At 37.7% G+C, this 15,529-nt stretch overlaps 1 protein-coding gene across 3 annotated transcripts in view; it reads left to right on the forward strand.

Moving 5' to 3' along the window:
- GLIPR1L2 (GLIPR1 like 2) overlaps positions 1-15,529 on the forward strand; it is a 50,062-nt gene that overhangs the window by 12,445 nt on the left and 22,088 nt on the right. For all 3 annotated transcript variants that reach the window (XM_066257807.1, XM_066257810.1, XM_066257808.1), the window contains exon 3: positions 417-520. In XM_066257807.1, the coding sequence (XP_066113904.1) occupies positions 417-520 (104 nt within the window). The remainder of the gene's footprint in view (positions 1-416; positions 521-15,529) is intronic.

Consider the following 15,529-nt stretch of genomic DNA (forward strand, 5'->3'; position numbering starts at 1 on the left):
TCTTTTTCTCCCTTCTATTTACAACCTCCTTTCTTCTAAAATTTTTCTCCTCTCTTTCCCTCTTTCTCTCTTCCAATGAACTAGAAATCTCAGATTCAAGGAGGGGATAAAAATTGATTCAGCAGGTGGGCCTTTTTTTGGCTGTAAAGCATTATTCTGGGTCAGTATTTCTTAAACACTTTATCCTAAGAATACTAATTGGTAGAATATATTAAAGTGTTTCTCTCAATATAGTGTTGCAACTGCTTTCCTAGAAGCATTATAATTCTCTACCTGTACCCCAATGAAGAATAGTTCGTATTACTTCAATTGTTTAGTTAAAGATTCTATGTGAATTGAATATATTATTGTTTATAATATTGCACAGTAAATGTTTAGCATTAAATTTTATGTTTTCCTTGAAAATTTTATTTTAGCTTGTTTGGGACAAATCTTACAAAATTGGTTGTGCTGTTACTTCATGTCCAAGAATTGCACATATTAAATATGCAGCACTTTTCATATGCAACTATGCACCAGGGTAAGTTACTTCAAATATTAAAAAGAGTATAAAAATAAATAAATTGGAGATTTTTCATTTAAGTTTTTCTAACTTAATAATCAGTATATTTTTATAACTGCCTTTGTGATCTATAAAAGAATTAAATCTAAGATATTAATGACTTTATATTAAAATACTTCAATTTCATAAGGAAACAGTAAGTCATAATTTTGGCATATTAATATTATGTGTAAATTAGCCAAGTACTACCTCTAAATGAATCTTATCTCTGGTGTTATTTCACAATATCTAGCCTAATTCACATGGGATTTAAATTATTTTCCAAAATAGTTTATTCCCATATTATAATAAAGGTCCAAAGAAAATAAGATTAGATGTGTTGAAATGTATGCTGTATAAATTATTTTAGGAGTACATCAACTTTGTAACATTAAGATCACTTTTAATTGACTATTCTTTTGAGGTTGCATTATTAATTGGGGCTAATCTCATATATATAAGGAATTGTAATATCTCAGAGATGGAAGAGTACTTTGAAAGTCTCCTAGTCAAGCTATCCTTATAAAATTTGAATTCTTTCTTTCTTACCATGTATTTATCCTTAACCGCAATACCTTCCTGTGAGAGGAAATAACTACCTTCCAAAATAGCCTCCATCTCTGGAGAACTCTGTTGGAAAGTTTCAAGTTTTCTTAAGGTCAATATGATACTGTAAGTGGTATTATTAAAATGACCAAGTAAGTGAAAAAAATATTCTAATCTATATGTTAACTAAACAGTAGAAATTGATAACATTCTAGGATTGTGGAGGCATTCCTACTAAATAAAATGCTTCTGGGACTAAAACAAAAAGAAACAAGAAAAACACATTTATTTCTGATTACTGTATGTATTTCCCTAGATAGGGAAAAAAACAGAACCATGATGTAAGTCTAATTAGACTCAGAAAGCTCCTTCCTGATGGAAAGCTTTGCTGACTTTGAAATAGGCATATAAAACAAGTGTGGGATATAGAGGCACTATAAAACATTTGAGGCTTCCTTTTATTCTTACAGACCAGAAGCATTGATTGGGAGGATATCTATTACACGGAAAAACTTTTTTAACATCAGAAATTCAAACAGAGAACTGGGCACTGATTGGGGACAGAAAAGAGGTTCCTCTGGAGCACTAGTCTTCATTTATTCATTCAGCAAATATGTACAAAGCTCTGACCTATCTACTAACAAGACCAAAAAAGGTTGACCATGGTTAACTTATAGTCTTGGAAAGGAAACAATAAATAAGTGAACACATAAAAGTGTTTTTTTAGTAGGAGATGCTATAAAAATAAATCAAGAAATAAATAGGAAATAACTAATATAGAGTACAGATAGAGTACAGTGTAGTTGCAAAAGGAATTATCAGGCCCTGGCCGATTGGCTCAGTGGTAGAGTGTGGATGTCCTGGATTCGATTCCTGGTCAAGGCACACAGGAGAAGCGCCCATCTGCTTCTCCACCCTTCCCCTTCTCCTTTCTATCTATCTCTCCCTTCCCCTCCCACAGCCAAGGTGCTGGGCGCTGAGGCCTGGGCGCTGAGGATGGCTCCATAGCCACTGCCTCAGGCACTAGAATGGCTCTGGTTGCAATGGAGCAATGCCCTAGATGGGCAGGGCATTGCCCCCTAGTGGGCATGCTGGGTGGGTCCTGGTCAAGTGCATGCAAAAATCTGTTTCTCTGCCTGCCAGCTTCTCACTTCAGAAGAATACAAAAAAAAAAAAAAAAGTAGGTGTCATTTGAGCAGAAGAATACAAAAAAAAAAAAGTAGGTGTCATTTGAGCTGAAAGCTGAATAATAAGATAGCTAAAGAATATTTCAGGTAGAAGGAAGAACATGTATAAAATCTCTGAAGTTGGAATGAGTTAGCATGTTTGAGAAATGAATAACTGGTTAGAGGTAGGAGCTGTGGTAGAAAGTTAGGTGACAGCTATACCAAACAGGTAGAATACCATAGGCCATGTTAAGGATTTTGGAATTTATTCTAAGTAATGGCAAAGGCACTGGAAAGACCTAAGCAAGTGTGACATGATCTAGTCTATCTTTTGAAAGAAACACTTTAAAAGATTACTCTTGCTGTTGTGTCAAGAAATGGAGTATAAGGAAACAGGGTACAAAGGAAAGCAAGCACAATTAGGAGGATATTTCTGTTAATAGGCTATAGATGGTGCTATCTTGGGATTAGGGTTTTTTAGCATGTGGATCAGTTTTCTATTATTGAATAATAAATTATTCTAAGTGTAGTAACAGGAAACAGCACTCATTTATTATCAAACAGATGTAAGTTATAAGCCCAGGCACAGTGTGGCTGGATTCTCTGCTAAAGGTCTCAAATGTCAAATTCAAAGTGTTGACTGAGTTCTTATCTGGAAGTTCTCAGGAAATATCTGCTTCCAAGCTCATTCAAGTTGTTAGCATTCAACTCAAGTTGTTAGGATTTAATTCAATGTGGTTATAAGACTTAAGTTCCCATTTTCTTGCTGGTTCTTAGGCAGGGGTTGCTCTCAGCTTTTAGAGGTTGTCCATATTCTTCGACACATGGCTCCCATCATCTTCAAGTCAGCAAAGTTCTCATTGCTTCAAGCCTCTGACTTCTCTTCTGTGACCAGTCCAAGAAAACGATAATTTAATTTAAAAAGTTTCCCTATTAGTCAACTTAGACCAAGTTTTATTTGATATGTACTCAAAATAGGCAATCATATCTACTTTTCTGAAGAGTAGTTGGTAGAAAATAAAACCATTGTGGTATTATGAAATATTGGGTAGAAATGAAAATAACAGAGCCAAATCAAAAATTAGAATATATTGTGGGCTGAATGGTGACCCCAAAAGTTATATCCAGGTCCTAAAACACAGAACCTGTGAATATTAATTTATATGGCAAGAATGAATATTGATTTATATGGCAAAAGACTTGATTAAAATGAGGATCTTAAGAGGAGGATCTTATTCTGGATTATTTGGCTGGGCTCTAAATGCAATCACATATGTAAGAGAGAGGGGGAGGCAGCTTCATTACTAGATACAGAAGAGGAGGAGGCCATGTGACCACAGAGGAAGAGTTTGGAATGATATATCCACCGACCAAGAAACTCCTGAAGCCAGCAGAAGCTGGGAGAGTCAACGAATTGTCTCTGAGCCCTGGGAGAAAGCACAATCCTGGCAGCATCTTGATTTTGGACTTCAGGCCTCTAGAACTGAGAGAATAAATTTCTGTTGTTTTAAACCACACAGTTTGTTACTATAAATTGTTAAAGTAGCTACATCAAACTAATATAGAATGGAAGAATACACATTTATCCATAGAGAAACTATGAGTCCATGACAACCCTAAAAATATTGTCTCAAAACACAAGATGGAGAACAGAAATCAAAATATATATGAAAAAAGAAAATAAATATATAGGAAATATATCTATAAATTGGTGCTCTTAAAGAATAGAGAAGAATAAATGAAACAAAAATGATAATCAGAAAAGAAAATGTTTCTAGTGATTATTTTTTAATTTCAAAGATAAAAATGGTGGCACATATAGGGCAGCTTGGTTGCTCTTTATGTGGAATCAACCTCAAAGATGAAGACTCATACATTTCTAACCAAGATAAAACTAAGTAATGCAAAACAGTATTGATTAACTTAGCTTTGAACATAGATATTAGAGAGGATACAATGAAAGATGACCCCCAAAATTTAAGCTTAAGTGATAGGTAATTTCATTAACTGAGAGCTAGGAAAGATGTAGGGTAGAGGAAAAAAAATAATTGTTTATTTTTAGATGTTTCATCTGTAAGTGACAATAGGACCTTTTATGTAATTAAACATAGGTTTGTAGTGGGTGCACTGAACAATAACCAGGCAATAGAATTCCACATTTTTTTTACCTGTGTCTATTCTGAAAACATTTGTAATCTGTTAGGAAAGAAATGTGTTTTTTTAAAGCAACATTAACTGAACATACACACATGTCTATATTTTAAATAGAAAGAAGTTGTTGTAAAAGCAGGTATGAAATCATTGAAGCAATTATCCTGGATACAGATTCAGAAGTACTCAGCTCAGATACATACAAGATGTGTATTTGAGGGGAAAAGAGGCCAATGGGGACCTGGAATTGAAGACAATGAATTGAATCTAAGGCTGAACTCTTAAAAGAAGTAATTCTTAATGTCCAAATGCATTTAGTAAAGGAAACTTTTTTCATTTAATAATTAAGGAGCCTGACCAGGTGGTGGAGCAGTGGATAGAGCGTCAGCCTGGGATGCAGAGGACTCAGGTTCAAAACCCCAAGGTTGCCAGCTTGAGCACGGGCTCGTCCAGCTTGAGCATGAGGTCACTGGCTTGAGCCCAAAGGTTACTGGCTTAAAGCCCAAGGTCACTGGCTTGAGCCCAAGGTCACTGGCTTGAGGAAGGGGTCGCTAGCTTGGGTAGAGCTCCCCACTCCCCATCAAGGCACATATGAGAAAGCAATCAATGAATAACTAAGGTGCCGCAATGAAAAATTGATGCTTCTCATTTCTTTCCCTTCCTGTCTGTCTGTCCCTACCTGTCCCTTTCTCTGTCTCTCTGTCTTTGTCACACACACACACACACACACACACACACACACACACACACAAAACACATTTAATAGTTAAGGAAATACAGTCTGGCAGATAGTGCCATTTTATTTACTTCATGGAAAGACAGAAGAATATATTTCTCAGCCTCCCTGCTGGCTGGATACAGAGGACCTATATCTAGTGGAGGATTCAGGTGTCCTAGGGTGACAGAGCCACAAGGTGAAATGAGCCCGTGTCCCAAAATGACTGTGTGGAAGAAAGCTTTCCTCTACCACTGCCAACACCCATATAAAATGACATGAATTCTTCCTTCTATAGAGTAGAAATGGAGCTAATAATACCTGCTGATAGATTTAACTTTAGGGGTGAATGGAATAGATTAGTGAATAATTATGCCTATGTCTTTAGTCTGAACAACTAGATGAATGGTGATTCCATTTACTCAAATAAGGAAGACTTACAGATGGCAGAGCTTGAGGAAAAACCAAGTGTTCTGTTTTAGACACATTAGGTGGAGAAAAAAATGTAGAAATGTAAATGAATAATGAGAAAGAGCTAATATGATGAAATTCTAGGATAGGTTTCTACACAGTAGTGGGAAATGCAGGAATAAAGGCCCTGCGACAGAAATGAGTCCTGAATGAGATTACCTTGTAAGAAAGTAAGTACTAAAAACAAACTATGTAAGAACTAAGCCTAACATAACTAAAATATTTCAACTTCAGGCAAAGTAGCTGGCAAGGGAGTATAAAGAGAGGCTAGTGGCCCTGGCCGGTTGGCTCAGCGGTAGAGCGTCGGCCTAGCGTGCGGAGGACCCCGGTTCGATTCCCAGCCAGGGCACACAGGAGAAGCGCCCATTTGCTTCTCCACCCCTCCGCCGCGCTTTCCTCTCTGTCTCTCTTTTCCCCTCCCGCAGCCAAGGCTCCATTGGAGCAAAGATGGCCCGGGCGCTGGGGATGGCTCTGTGGCCTCTGCCTCAGGCGCTAGAGTGGCTCTGGTCGCAACATGGCGACGCCCAGGATGGGCAGAGCATCGCCCCCTGGTGGGCAGAGCGTCGCCCCAGGTGGGCGTGCTGGGTGGATCCTGGTCGGGCGCATGCGGGAGTCTGTCTGACTGTCTCTCCCTGTTTCCAGCTTCAGAAAAATGGAAAAAAAAAAAAAAGAGAGGCTAGTGAGATAAGAGAGATTAGCTTTGCTGCAGTTTGTAAAATAACACTTCAACTTACTTTCTCATCAGTCTCTTTTTATTATATATTAGGTTGCTCTCTCCATGCTTTTCTGCAAACATAATAACTTATGGCTCAAAGACATATCATATTGTAATCATTTAGACATTTTGAATAGCAATTTAAATATATAAAGTGCAAACAATACATGTAGCTCATTTGAAGTGATGACAATATGAAGAGCTATGACAAGTTCACAAATGCACAATGACACTGTATCACATTTATGGCCTGGCCAACTGTGATTTTTAAAATACCACCATCAATGTTAAGATGTATCTTGATTTCAGAGATGTTAAAATGTGAAAAGGCATGCATCTTAAAATTATAAAACATAGTATATAAGTGAAAGAAAAGATTTACAAAACAACATTCTTACTATGTACAATAAAATAAAAACATGTTATATGAAACAGTATTTTATTCATGCTTAAGTGCACCATTTTAATTTACCTCGTATTTTCAAATATTGGTTGAAAAAGCACTAAATCTGATTTCATGACCTATTCCAAGCTCATGACTTGCAGTTTGAAAAATAGTACCAGTTTAGAATACTCTACAGGTGTTTGGCAATGAAAAGAAGGAATAAAGTAGGTGTGTAGAGCTGACTAAAAGTAATTTTTTTAACTTTGGTTGCTAATGTATTTTAATAAGTTAAAGAAAGCCATCCATAAATAAGGAGTGATAAAATATATTAGAACATATAAAGGATGGGGAAGAATTGAGAGAGCAAGTTCAATCTAGAAAAAGCCAGAAAGATAGAATTATAAGAAGAGAACATATAGAGAAATATTTTTTAAAGATTTTATTCATGGATTTTACAGAGAGGGCAGGGGGGGGAAATGAGAAGGATCAACTCATAGTTGTTTCACCGTCATTGATTGCTTGTCATATGTGCCCTGACTGGGCAAGCCCAGGGTTTCGAACCAGCGACCACACTGTTCTAGGTTGATGCTCTATCCACTGCACCACCACAGGCAGGCAAGAAATATTTAATAGTGAGATTTTTCTTCCTTTCTTGTTTAATGAAGTTCATGAGAGTTTAATGTATTCTATTGATCTTTCAAAAATTTGTGGATTTATTTATCCTGTCTCATTCTTTTGTTTGTTTTCTGCTTTATTATTTTGAGACATTCAGTCTTTCAAATATTTTTAGAGGGAGGTGCTGTTATATGTTGCTGTTTCCGTTAAGATATACAACATTCTTTTACCTTTAATCCTACTTAATATTGAGGATATTTAGTATATATTTTCTCAGATTACAATTTTTGCTGGACCTTAGGCTCTCATATGGTACAGCCTTTCTTGTTAATTTCTGTGGGTTATATAATTTTAGTTCATTTTAGTAAAATATGTTTAATACTTGTTACATATTCATAATAGAAAATCCAAAGGTATTAAGAAGAAAGTAATGTTTTCATTCTTGTCTTCCAGTTACCCTCCCAATATTTTATCCTAAAAGATATATTCTGTAAATATATAATAGTATATTAATTTTTGTGCATATCTCTTGTTTTTATCTTCATCATTTAAATAAGAGCACACTATACTTCTTGTGGTGTTCATTAATTATTTCTACTTAATGATATGACTGAAAGTTTCTAGATTCTTTGCTGGAAACGGGGAGGCAGTCAGACAGACTCCCGCATGCGCCTGACCGGGAACCACCTGGCATGCCCACCAGAGGGCGATGCTTTGCCCATCTGGGGCATCGCTCTGTTGCAACCAGAGCCATTCTAGTGCCTGAGGCAGAGGCCATGGAGTCATTCTCAGCGCCTGGGCCAACTTTGCTCCAATGGAACCCTGGCTGCGGGAGGGGAAGAGAGAGACAGAGAGGAAGGAGAGGGGTAGGGGTGGAGAAGCAGATGGGCACTTCTCCTGTGTGCCCTGGCCGGGAATCAAATCCGGGACTCCTGCACACCAGGCCGATGCTCTACCACTGAGCCAACTGGCCAGGGCATCACAGTGTTGGTTTTTTTAATGGATATGGAAATATTTATTTAAGTAATGCTCTCTTTTTGATATGGGCATTTAGGCTATTATTATTAATTATTATTATTATTTCAGAGAGAGGAGAGAGAAGGGGATGGATGGGGAGGGGGAAGCATCAACTCGTAGCTTCTCAAATGTGCCTAGACCAGGCAAGCCCAGGGTTTCGAACTGGGACCTCAGCATTCCAGGTCGATGCTTCTTTATCCACTGTGCCACCACAGGTCAGGCTAGGCTATTATTTTTATTACAGCCATAATTATTCAGGTAGACATGTAATTCTCACATGAGTTAATGTCTGTAAGATGATTTTATAGTCATAGAATTACTAGGTCAAAGATTATGTGTACCTTTAATTTGGATAGATATTATTAAATATCTATTCATTATGGTCAGACCATTTTTTTTTTAGAAATAAAATTTAATGGGATGACAATGATCAGTAAGAGTACATAGGTTTCAGGTGAACGTCTCTATAACATCTGAACTGCTGATTACATTGTGTGCCCATCACCAAAGTCAAATCATTTTCCATCACTGTGTATTTGTCCCTCTTTACTCCCCTCCCCCACCCGCCTCCCTCAGTAACCACTTCACTTTTATATGTCCTTGAGTCTCAGTTTTATATTCCACCTATGTGGGAAGCACCATTTTTTACTACAAAATTAGTTCTACATCAAAATAAGAGAGAAACTTTTTACCAGTTCCCTTTCTAACATTTTCAAATATTTTGCTACTTATTCTTTCGAGTTCAATATATTTTTTATTTACATCTTCTATTTTAAATTAATTTAGGCATCCTTTTGTATGTTTCAGAATACAGGCAGTCCCTGGGTTATTAACAAGATAGGTTCTGTAGGTTTGAAAATATTTAAATATTAATATGCACAGAAGGGTAAAAATAAATACTATGTTAAGACAAACATCTGTAAGTTGCATTTAATGGGTAAATATACCTGTTCCAACTTACATACAAATTCAACTTCAGAACAAACCTACAGCCTGACCTGTGGTGGTACAGTGGATAAAGCATCAACTTGGAATGCTGAGGTCACCAGTTCGAAACCCTGGGCTTGCCTGGTCAAGGCACATACGTCAAGCAATTAATGAATAACTAAAGTGAAGCAAGTATATGAGTTGATACTTCTCAGTCCACCTCTGACCTGTCCTCTTTCTGTAAAATCAGTACATAACATCTTAAAAAAAAATAAAAGAAGAATAAGCCTGCAGAACCTATCTCGTTCATAACCTGGGAAGTGCCTTGTATTTGTATTTTATTTTCTGCAACTCAACTGCTTCTATACATTTATATTTACTAATTGTTAGACTTTTTTTCTTCTAGTGTTGGAGTATTTTATATAAACAAAAAAATTAGTGTTGTCATATTGTCATTTATAATCATTCTCCCATTTTTATGTTTAACTTTTCACTTTTTATATTGGAATTTATTTTTGCCAAATAAAATTTTTTATTATAGAAAAAAATGTATCAATACATTTCTCATGGGTTTTGAGATTTGTGTCATGCTATACAAGCCTCCCCCAAATATTATCCCACATTTTCTTCTAGCAATTCTTTATTTTTTAACTTTTAAATATTTGATATACTTTGCTTCTGGATGTTATGTTAGCTGTTATATGAAGTAGTCTCTTCTGACCTGTGGTGGCACAGTGGGTAAAGTGTGGGTAAAGCATTCTGACCTGGAATGCTGAGGTCGCCAGTTGAGCTGAACTTGCCCAGTCAAGGTACATATGACAAGCAACTACCTATGAGTGGATGATTCCTGCTCCTCCCCAATGCCTTTGTCTCTCCCCTCCCCTTTCTAAAATCAATAAATAAAATCTTTAAAAAAAAGAAAGGAAAGAAAAAAATTAGTCTCTTACTTAAAAGAACCACAAGGACTAGACCAAATATACAAGGATGAGCAAAAGTAGGTTTACAGTTGTGATTATGCAAAATAAAGAGTTTACTCTTGCATTAATATTTATTTATTAATTATTGTATTATTTATTTGTATTATTGTATTATTATTGTCTATATTCATTTATGATTTATCTTTTAGGTAATAATAGCTTGTGATTTCATCTACTTTTGCCCACCCCTATATATAAAATAACTGTTTTCAAGCATTAAAAAACAACCAATGCAATCTGACCAATGGTGGTACAGTGGGTTGAGTGTAGGCCCAGGTTGCTGAGCGCCCTGGTTCAAAACTCCGAGGTTGCCAGCTACAGTTCGGGATCATCAACATGATCCCAAGGTTTTTGGCTAGAGCTCAAAGGTTGCTGGCTAGAAGTCCAAGGTCTCTGGCTTGAGCCCAAGGTCATATTACTCAAAACAATATACAGATAATAATGTCACTCTGAATTAAACCCTAATGTCATTTTTTAAACAAATAGAACAAAAAATCATCAGAGTTGTATAGAACCACAAAAGACTCCAATTAACCAAAGCAATACTTAAAAAAAGAACAAAGCTGGAGGTATCACACTACTTGAGTTCAAATTATACTACAGAGATGTGATCATCAAAACAGCTTGGTATTGGCAGAACAACAGAACAGAATTGAGAGACTAGAAATAAAACCACATATATACAGGCAGGTAATTTTGGACAAAGAAGCCAAAAACACACAATGAGCAAAGAAAGCCTCTTCAATAAATGGTGCTGGAAAAATTGGAAAGTCATGTGTGAAAGGATGAAACTAGACTACAATTTGTTCCCATGCACAAAAATTAATTCAAAATGGATCAAAGATCTAAATTTGTGATCTGAAACAATAAATTACATAGAGGTAAACATAAGTATTAAACTAATAAATCTTGGCCCTAGAGAACATTTTATAAATTTGACCCCAAAAGCAAGGGAAGTAAAGGCAAAAATAAATGAATGAGACTATATCAAACTAAAAAAAAAAAGATGCCTGAATAAAAAGCCCTGTTAAATCTATAGGAGGAGTCAGTAAAAGCACCAAGAGGTTGGCTCATAAAGAAGAAAAACAGATTCTGTGTGGTGTCATAGAAGCAAAATAAGAAAATATTTTGATTACAGAGCATGATATCTTGTGCTAAAAGTTGTTGAGCAGCAGATGGGACTTTTGGAGCTTATTGGTGACCTTCACAGAAGCATTTGCACTGTCAGAGTGAGCTGAAGTCAGATTGGTGTGGGTTAGAACAATTATTATTACTTTACTTACTTCAGGAAAGAAATCTGAGAGAAAAAAGTCAATGTATTTTAGAATAATAAATTGTCAACAGAAATAGTAGATTCTAGAGAAATGCTTTTGTAATGGGATGATAGAAATGTGAAATCTGCACCAAATAAAAGGAAAAGCAGTTGAAGGAAACCGGCAGTTTGGTGGAGAAACCCTGTTCTGGTAGGCCATCAGTCAGTGACAAGTCTGTAGAGGCTATATGGGATAGCTACCTAAGGAGCCCTAAAAATCCGTGCGTGAGCCCACATCGAACTGCACTGATAGGTATGAAACTGGGAGAGTTTTTCTTTTATTTGGTGCAAATTTCACATTTCTGTTGTCTTTTGTTGCTTTCCTGTGACCGGTCAAAAGTGCACCATGACTTTACAGACACACTGTATACTTACAGCCTGGCCTGTGGTGGTGCAGTGGATAAAGCATCAACCTGGAATGAGGTCACTGATTTGAAACCCTGGCTAAGCACATACAGGAAGCAACTACCATGAGTTGATGCTTCCTGCTTCTCCCCCTTCTCTCTCTCTCTCTCTTTCTCTCTCTGTCTCTCCTCTCTCTAAAAATCAATAAATAAAATCTAAAAAATGAAGAAGAATTGACCATGAATGCATAAATATGTGCAACTATAGATAGATGTTTGCACTAGGAGGATAGCTCAGTTGGTTAAAGCATCCTCCCAAAGTGCAGAGGTTGTTGGTTCAGTCTTTGGTCAGGGTACAGGAACAGATTGATGTTCTTATTTTTCTCTCTCTCTCCCCTCTTTCACTAAAATCACTAAATAAAAATTTAAAAATAAAATAAAATATACTTACTTTTGATCTTGTAATCTCCTTATTAAGATGTTTTAATTAATTTAATGGGGTGACATTGGTTAATAAGATCATATAAGTTTCAGTTGTATATCTCTGTGATAGATCTGCACATTACCTTGTGTGCCCATCACCCAAAGTCAAACCATTTTCTGTCATTGTATATTTGGCTCCCTCTACCCCGTTACAACCCTTCTACCGCCTCCCCTCTGGTAATGACTCTTGTCTATATTTTTGAGTCTCCATTTTATCTCCCATATGAGTGAAATCATATAGTTCTTAGTTTTTCCTGACTGACTTATTTTGCTTTGCATAATATTTTCAAGATCTATCCACGTTGTCACAAATGGCAATATTTCATCTTTTCTTATGGCTGAGTAGTATTCCATTGTATATATGTACCACATCTTCTTTATCCAATCCTCTATTGAGGGACACTTGGTTGTTTCCATGTCTTGGCCACTGTGAGTAATACTGCAATGAACACAAGGATACATGTATCTTTGAGAATAAATGTTTTTGAGTTTTTCAGGTAGATACTCAGAAGAGGGATTGATGATTATTCTTAATTTTTTTAAGAACCTCCATACTCTTTTCCACAGTGGCTGTACCAGTTTACATTCCCACCAGCAGTGAATGAGTGTTCCTTTTCTTCCACAACCTCTCCAACACTTATTACCTGTCTTGTTGATAACAGCCATTCCAACAGGTGTGAGGTGGTATCTCATTGTAGTTTTTGTAGTTTTGGTTTCCATTTCCCTAATAGCAAGTGAGTTGAGCATTTTTCATAAATCTTTTGGTCATTTGTATGTCTTCATGGAAGAGATGTTTGTTCAGGTCCTCTGCCCATTTTTTAATTGGATTGTTTGTTTGTTTGGTGTTGAGTTATAGGAGTTAATTTATATTTTTTGAATATTAACCCCTTGTCAGAGCTGTTTGCAAATATCATCTCCCATTCGATTGGTTGCCTTTTTGTTTTATTGGTGGTTTCTTTTTTGTGCAGAAGCCTTTTAGTTTGATATAGTCTCATTCATTTATTTTTGCCTTTACTTCCCTTGCTTTTGGGGTCAAATTTACAAAATGTTCTCTAGGGCCAAGATTTATTAGTTTAATACTTATGTTTACCTCTATGTAATTTATTGTTTCAGATCACAAATTTAGGTCTTTGATCCATTTTGAATTAATTTTTGTGCATGGGAACAAATTTTAGTCTAGTTTCATCCTTTCACACATGACTTTCCAATTTTTCCAGCACCATTTATTGAAGAGGCTTTCTTTGCTCATTGTGTGTTTTTGGCTTCTTTGTCCAAAATTACCTGCCTGTATATATGTGGTTTTATTTCTAGTCTCTCAATTTTGTTCCATTGTTCTGTGTGTCTGTTTTCCTGCCAATACAATGCTGGGTTTTTTTTTGTTGTTTTGTTTTGTTTTTTTGTATTTTTCCGAATCTGGAAACGGGGAGAGACAGTCAGACAGACTCCCGCATGCGCCCGACCGGAATCCACCCAGCACGCCCACCATGGGGCGACGCTCTGCCCACCAGGGGGCGATGCTCTGCCTCCCCAGGGCGTCGCTCTGCCACGACCAGAGCCACTCTAGTGCCTGGGGCAGAGGCCAAGGAGCCATCCCCAGCGCCCGGGCCATCTTTGCTCCAATGGAACCTTGACTGCGGGAGGGGAAGAGAGAGACAGAGAGGAAGGAGGGGGGGTGGAGAAGCAGATGGGCGCTTCTCCTGTGTGCCCTGGCCGGGAATCGAACCCGGGTCCCCCCCGTACGCCAGGCCGACGCTCTACCGCTGAGCCAACCGGCCAGGGCCAATGCTGTTTTGATGATCACATCTCTGTAGTATAATTTGAACTCAAGTAGTGTGATACCTCCAGCTTTGTTCTTTTTTTAAGGATTGCTTTGGTTAATTGGAGTCCTTTGTGGTTCTATACATCTCTGATGATTTTTTGTTCTATTTGTTTAAAAAATGAAATTAGGGTTTAAATCAGTGACATTGTTATCTGTATATTGTTTTGAGTAATATGACTATTTTAACTATGTTGATTCTTCCAACCCATGAACACAAAATATCTTTTCATTTCATTGTGTCTTTTTCAATTTCTTTTAATAATGCTTTGTAGTTTTCAGTAAATAAGTTCTTCACATCCTTTGTTAAGTGTATTATTAGGTATTTTATTCTTTTGTTGCAATTTTAAAAGAAATTGTATTTCTCATTTCCTTCTCTGAAGTTTTGTTGTTAGCATATAGAAAAGGAGTAGATTTCTTTATTAAGAGAGAGATAGAGGCCCTGGCCGGTTCGCTCAGTGGTAGAGCGTCGGCCTGGCGTGCAGGAGTCCCACGTTCAATTCTCAGCCAGGGCACACAGGAGAGGCGCCCATCTGCTTCTCCACCCCTCCCCCTCTCCTTCCTCTCTGTCTCTCTCTTCCCCTCCTGCAGCCAGGGTTCCACTGGAGCAAAGTTGGCCCGGGTGCTGGGGATGGCTTTATGGCCTCTGCCTCAGGCTCTAGAATGGCTCTGGTTGCAACAGAGCAATGCCCCAGATGGGCAGAGCATCGCCCCCTGGTGGGCATGCAGGGTGGATCCCGGTCAGGCACATGCGGGAGTCTGTCTGACCGCCTCCCCGTTTCCAACTACAGAAAAATACAAAAAAGAGAGAGAGAGAGAGAGACAGAGAGACAGAGACAGAGACAGAGAAAGAGAAAGGGACAGATAGGGATAGACAGAAAGAAAGGGAGAGAGATGAGAAGCATCAATTCTTTGTGGTGGCACCTTAGTTGTTTATTGATTGCTTTCTCATATGTGCCTTGACTTGGAAGCTCCAGAAGAACCAGTGACCCCTTGCTCAAGCCAGCAATCTTGGGCTCAAGCCAGTGACCTTTGGGCTCAAGCTAGTGACCATGGGGCCATGTCCATGATCCCATGCTCAAGAGCCAGCAACCCCACACTCAAGCTGGTGAGCCCATACTCAGCCAGATGAGCCCACACTCAAGTCAGAGATCATAGGGTTTTGAACCTGGGTCCTCTGCATCCCAGGCTGATGTTTTATTTAAAGTACCACCAGCTGGTCAGATGGAAAGCAGTAGATTTTTGCATATCAATTTTTTTTATTCTTTTTTTTTTTTAGAGAGGAGAGGGAGAGACAGAGAGAGAGAAGGGGGGAGGAACTGGAAGCATCAACTCCCATATGTGCCTT

Source organism: Saccopteryx bilineata, chromosome 2 (genome assembly GCF_036850765.1).
Source record: "Saccopteryx bilineata isolate mSacBil1 chromosome 2, mSacBil1_pri_phased_curated, whole genome shotgun sequence".
Classification (NCBI taxonomy): domain Eukaryota; kingdom Metazoa; phylum Chordata; class Mammalia; order Chiroptera; family Emballonuridae; genus Saccopteryx; species Saccopteryx bilineata.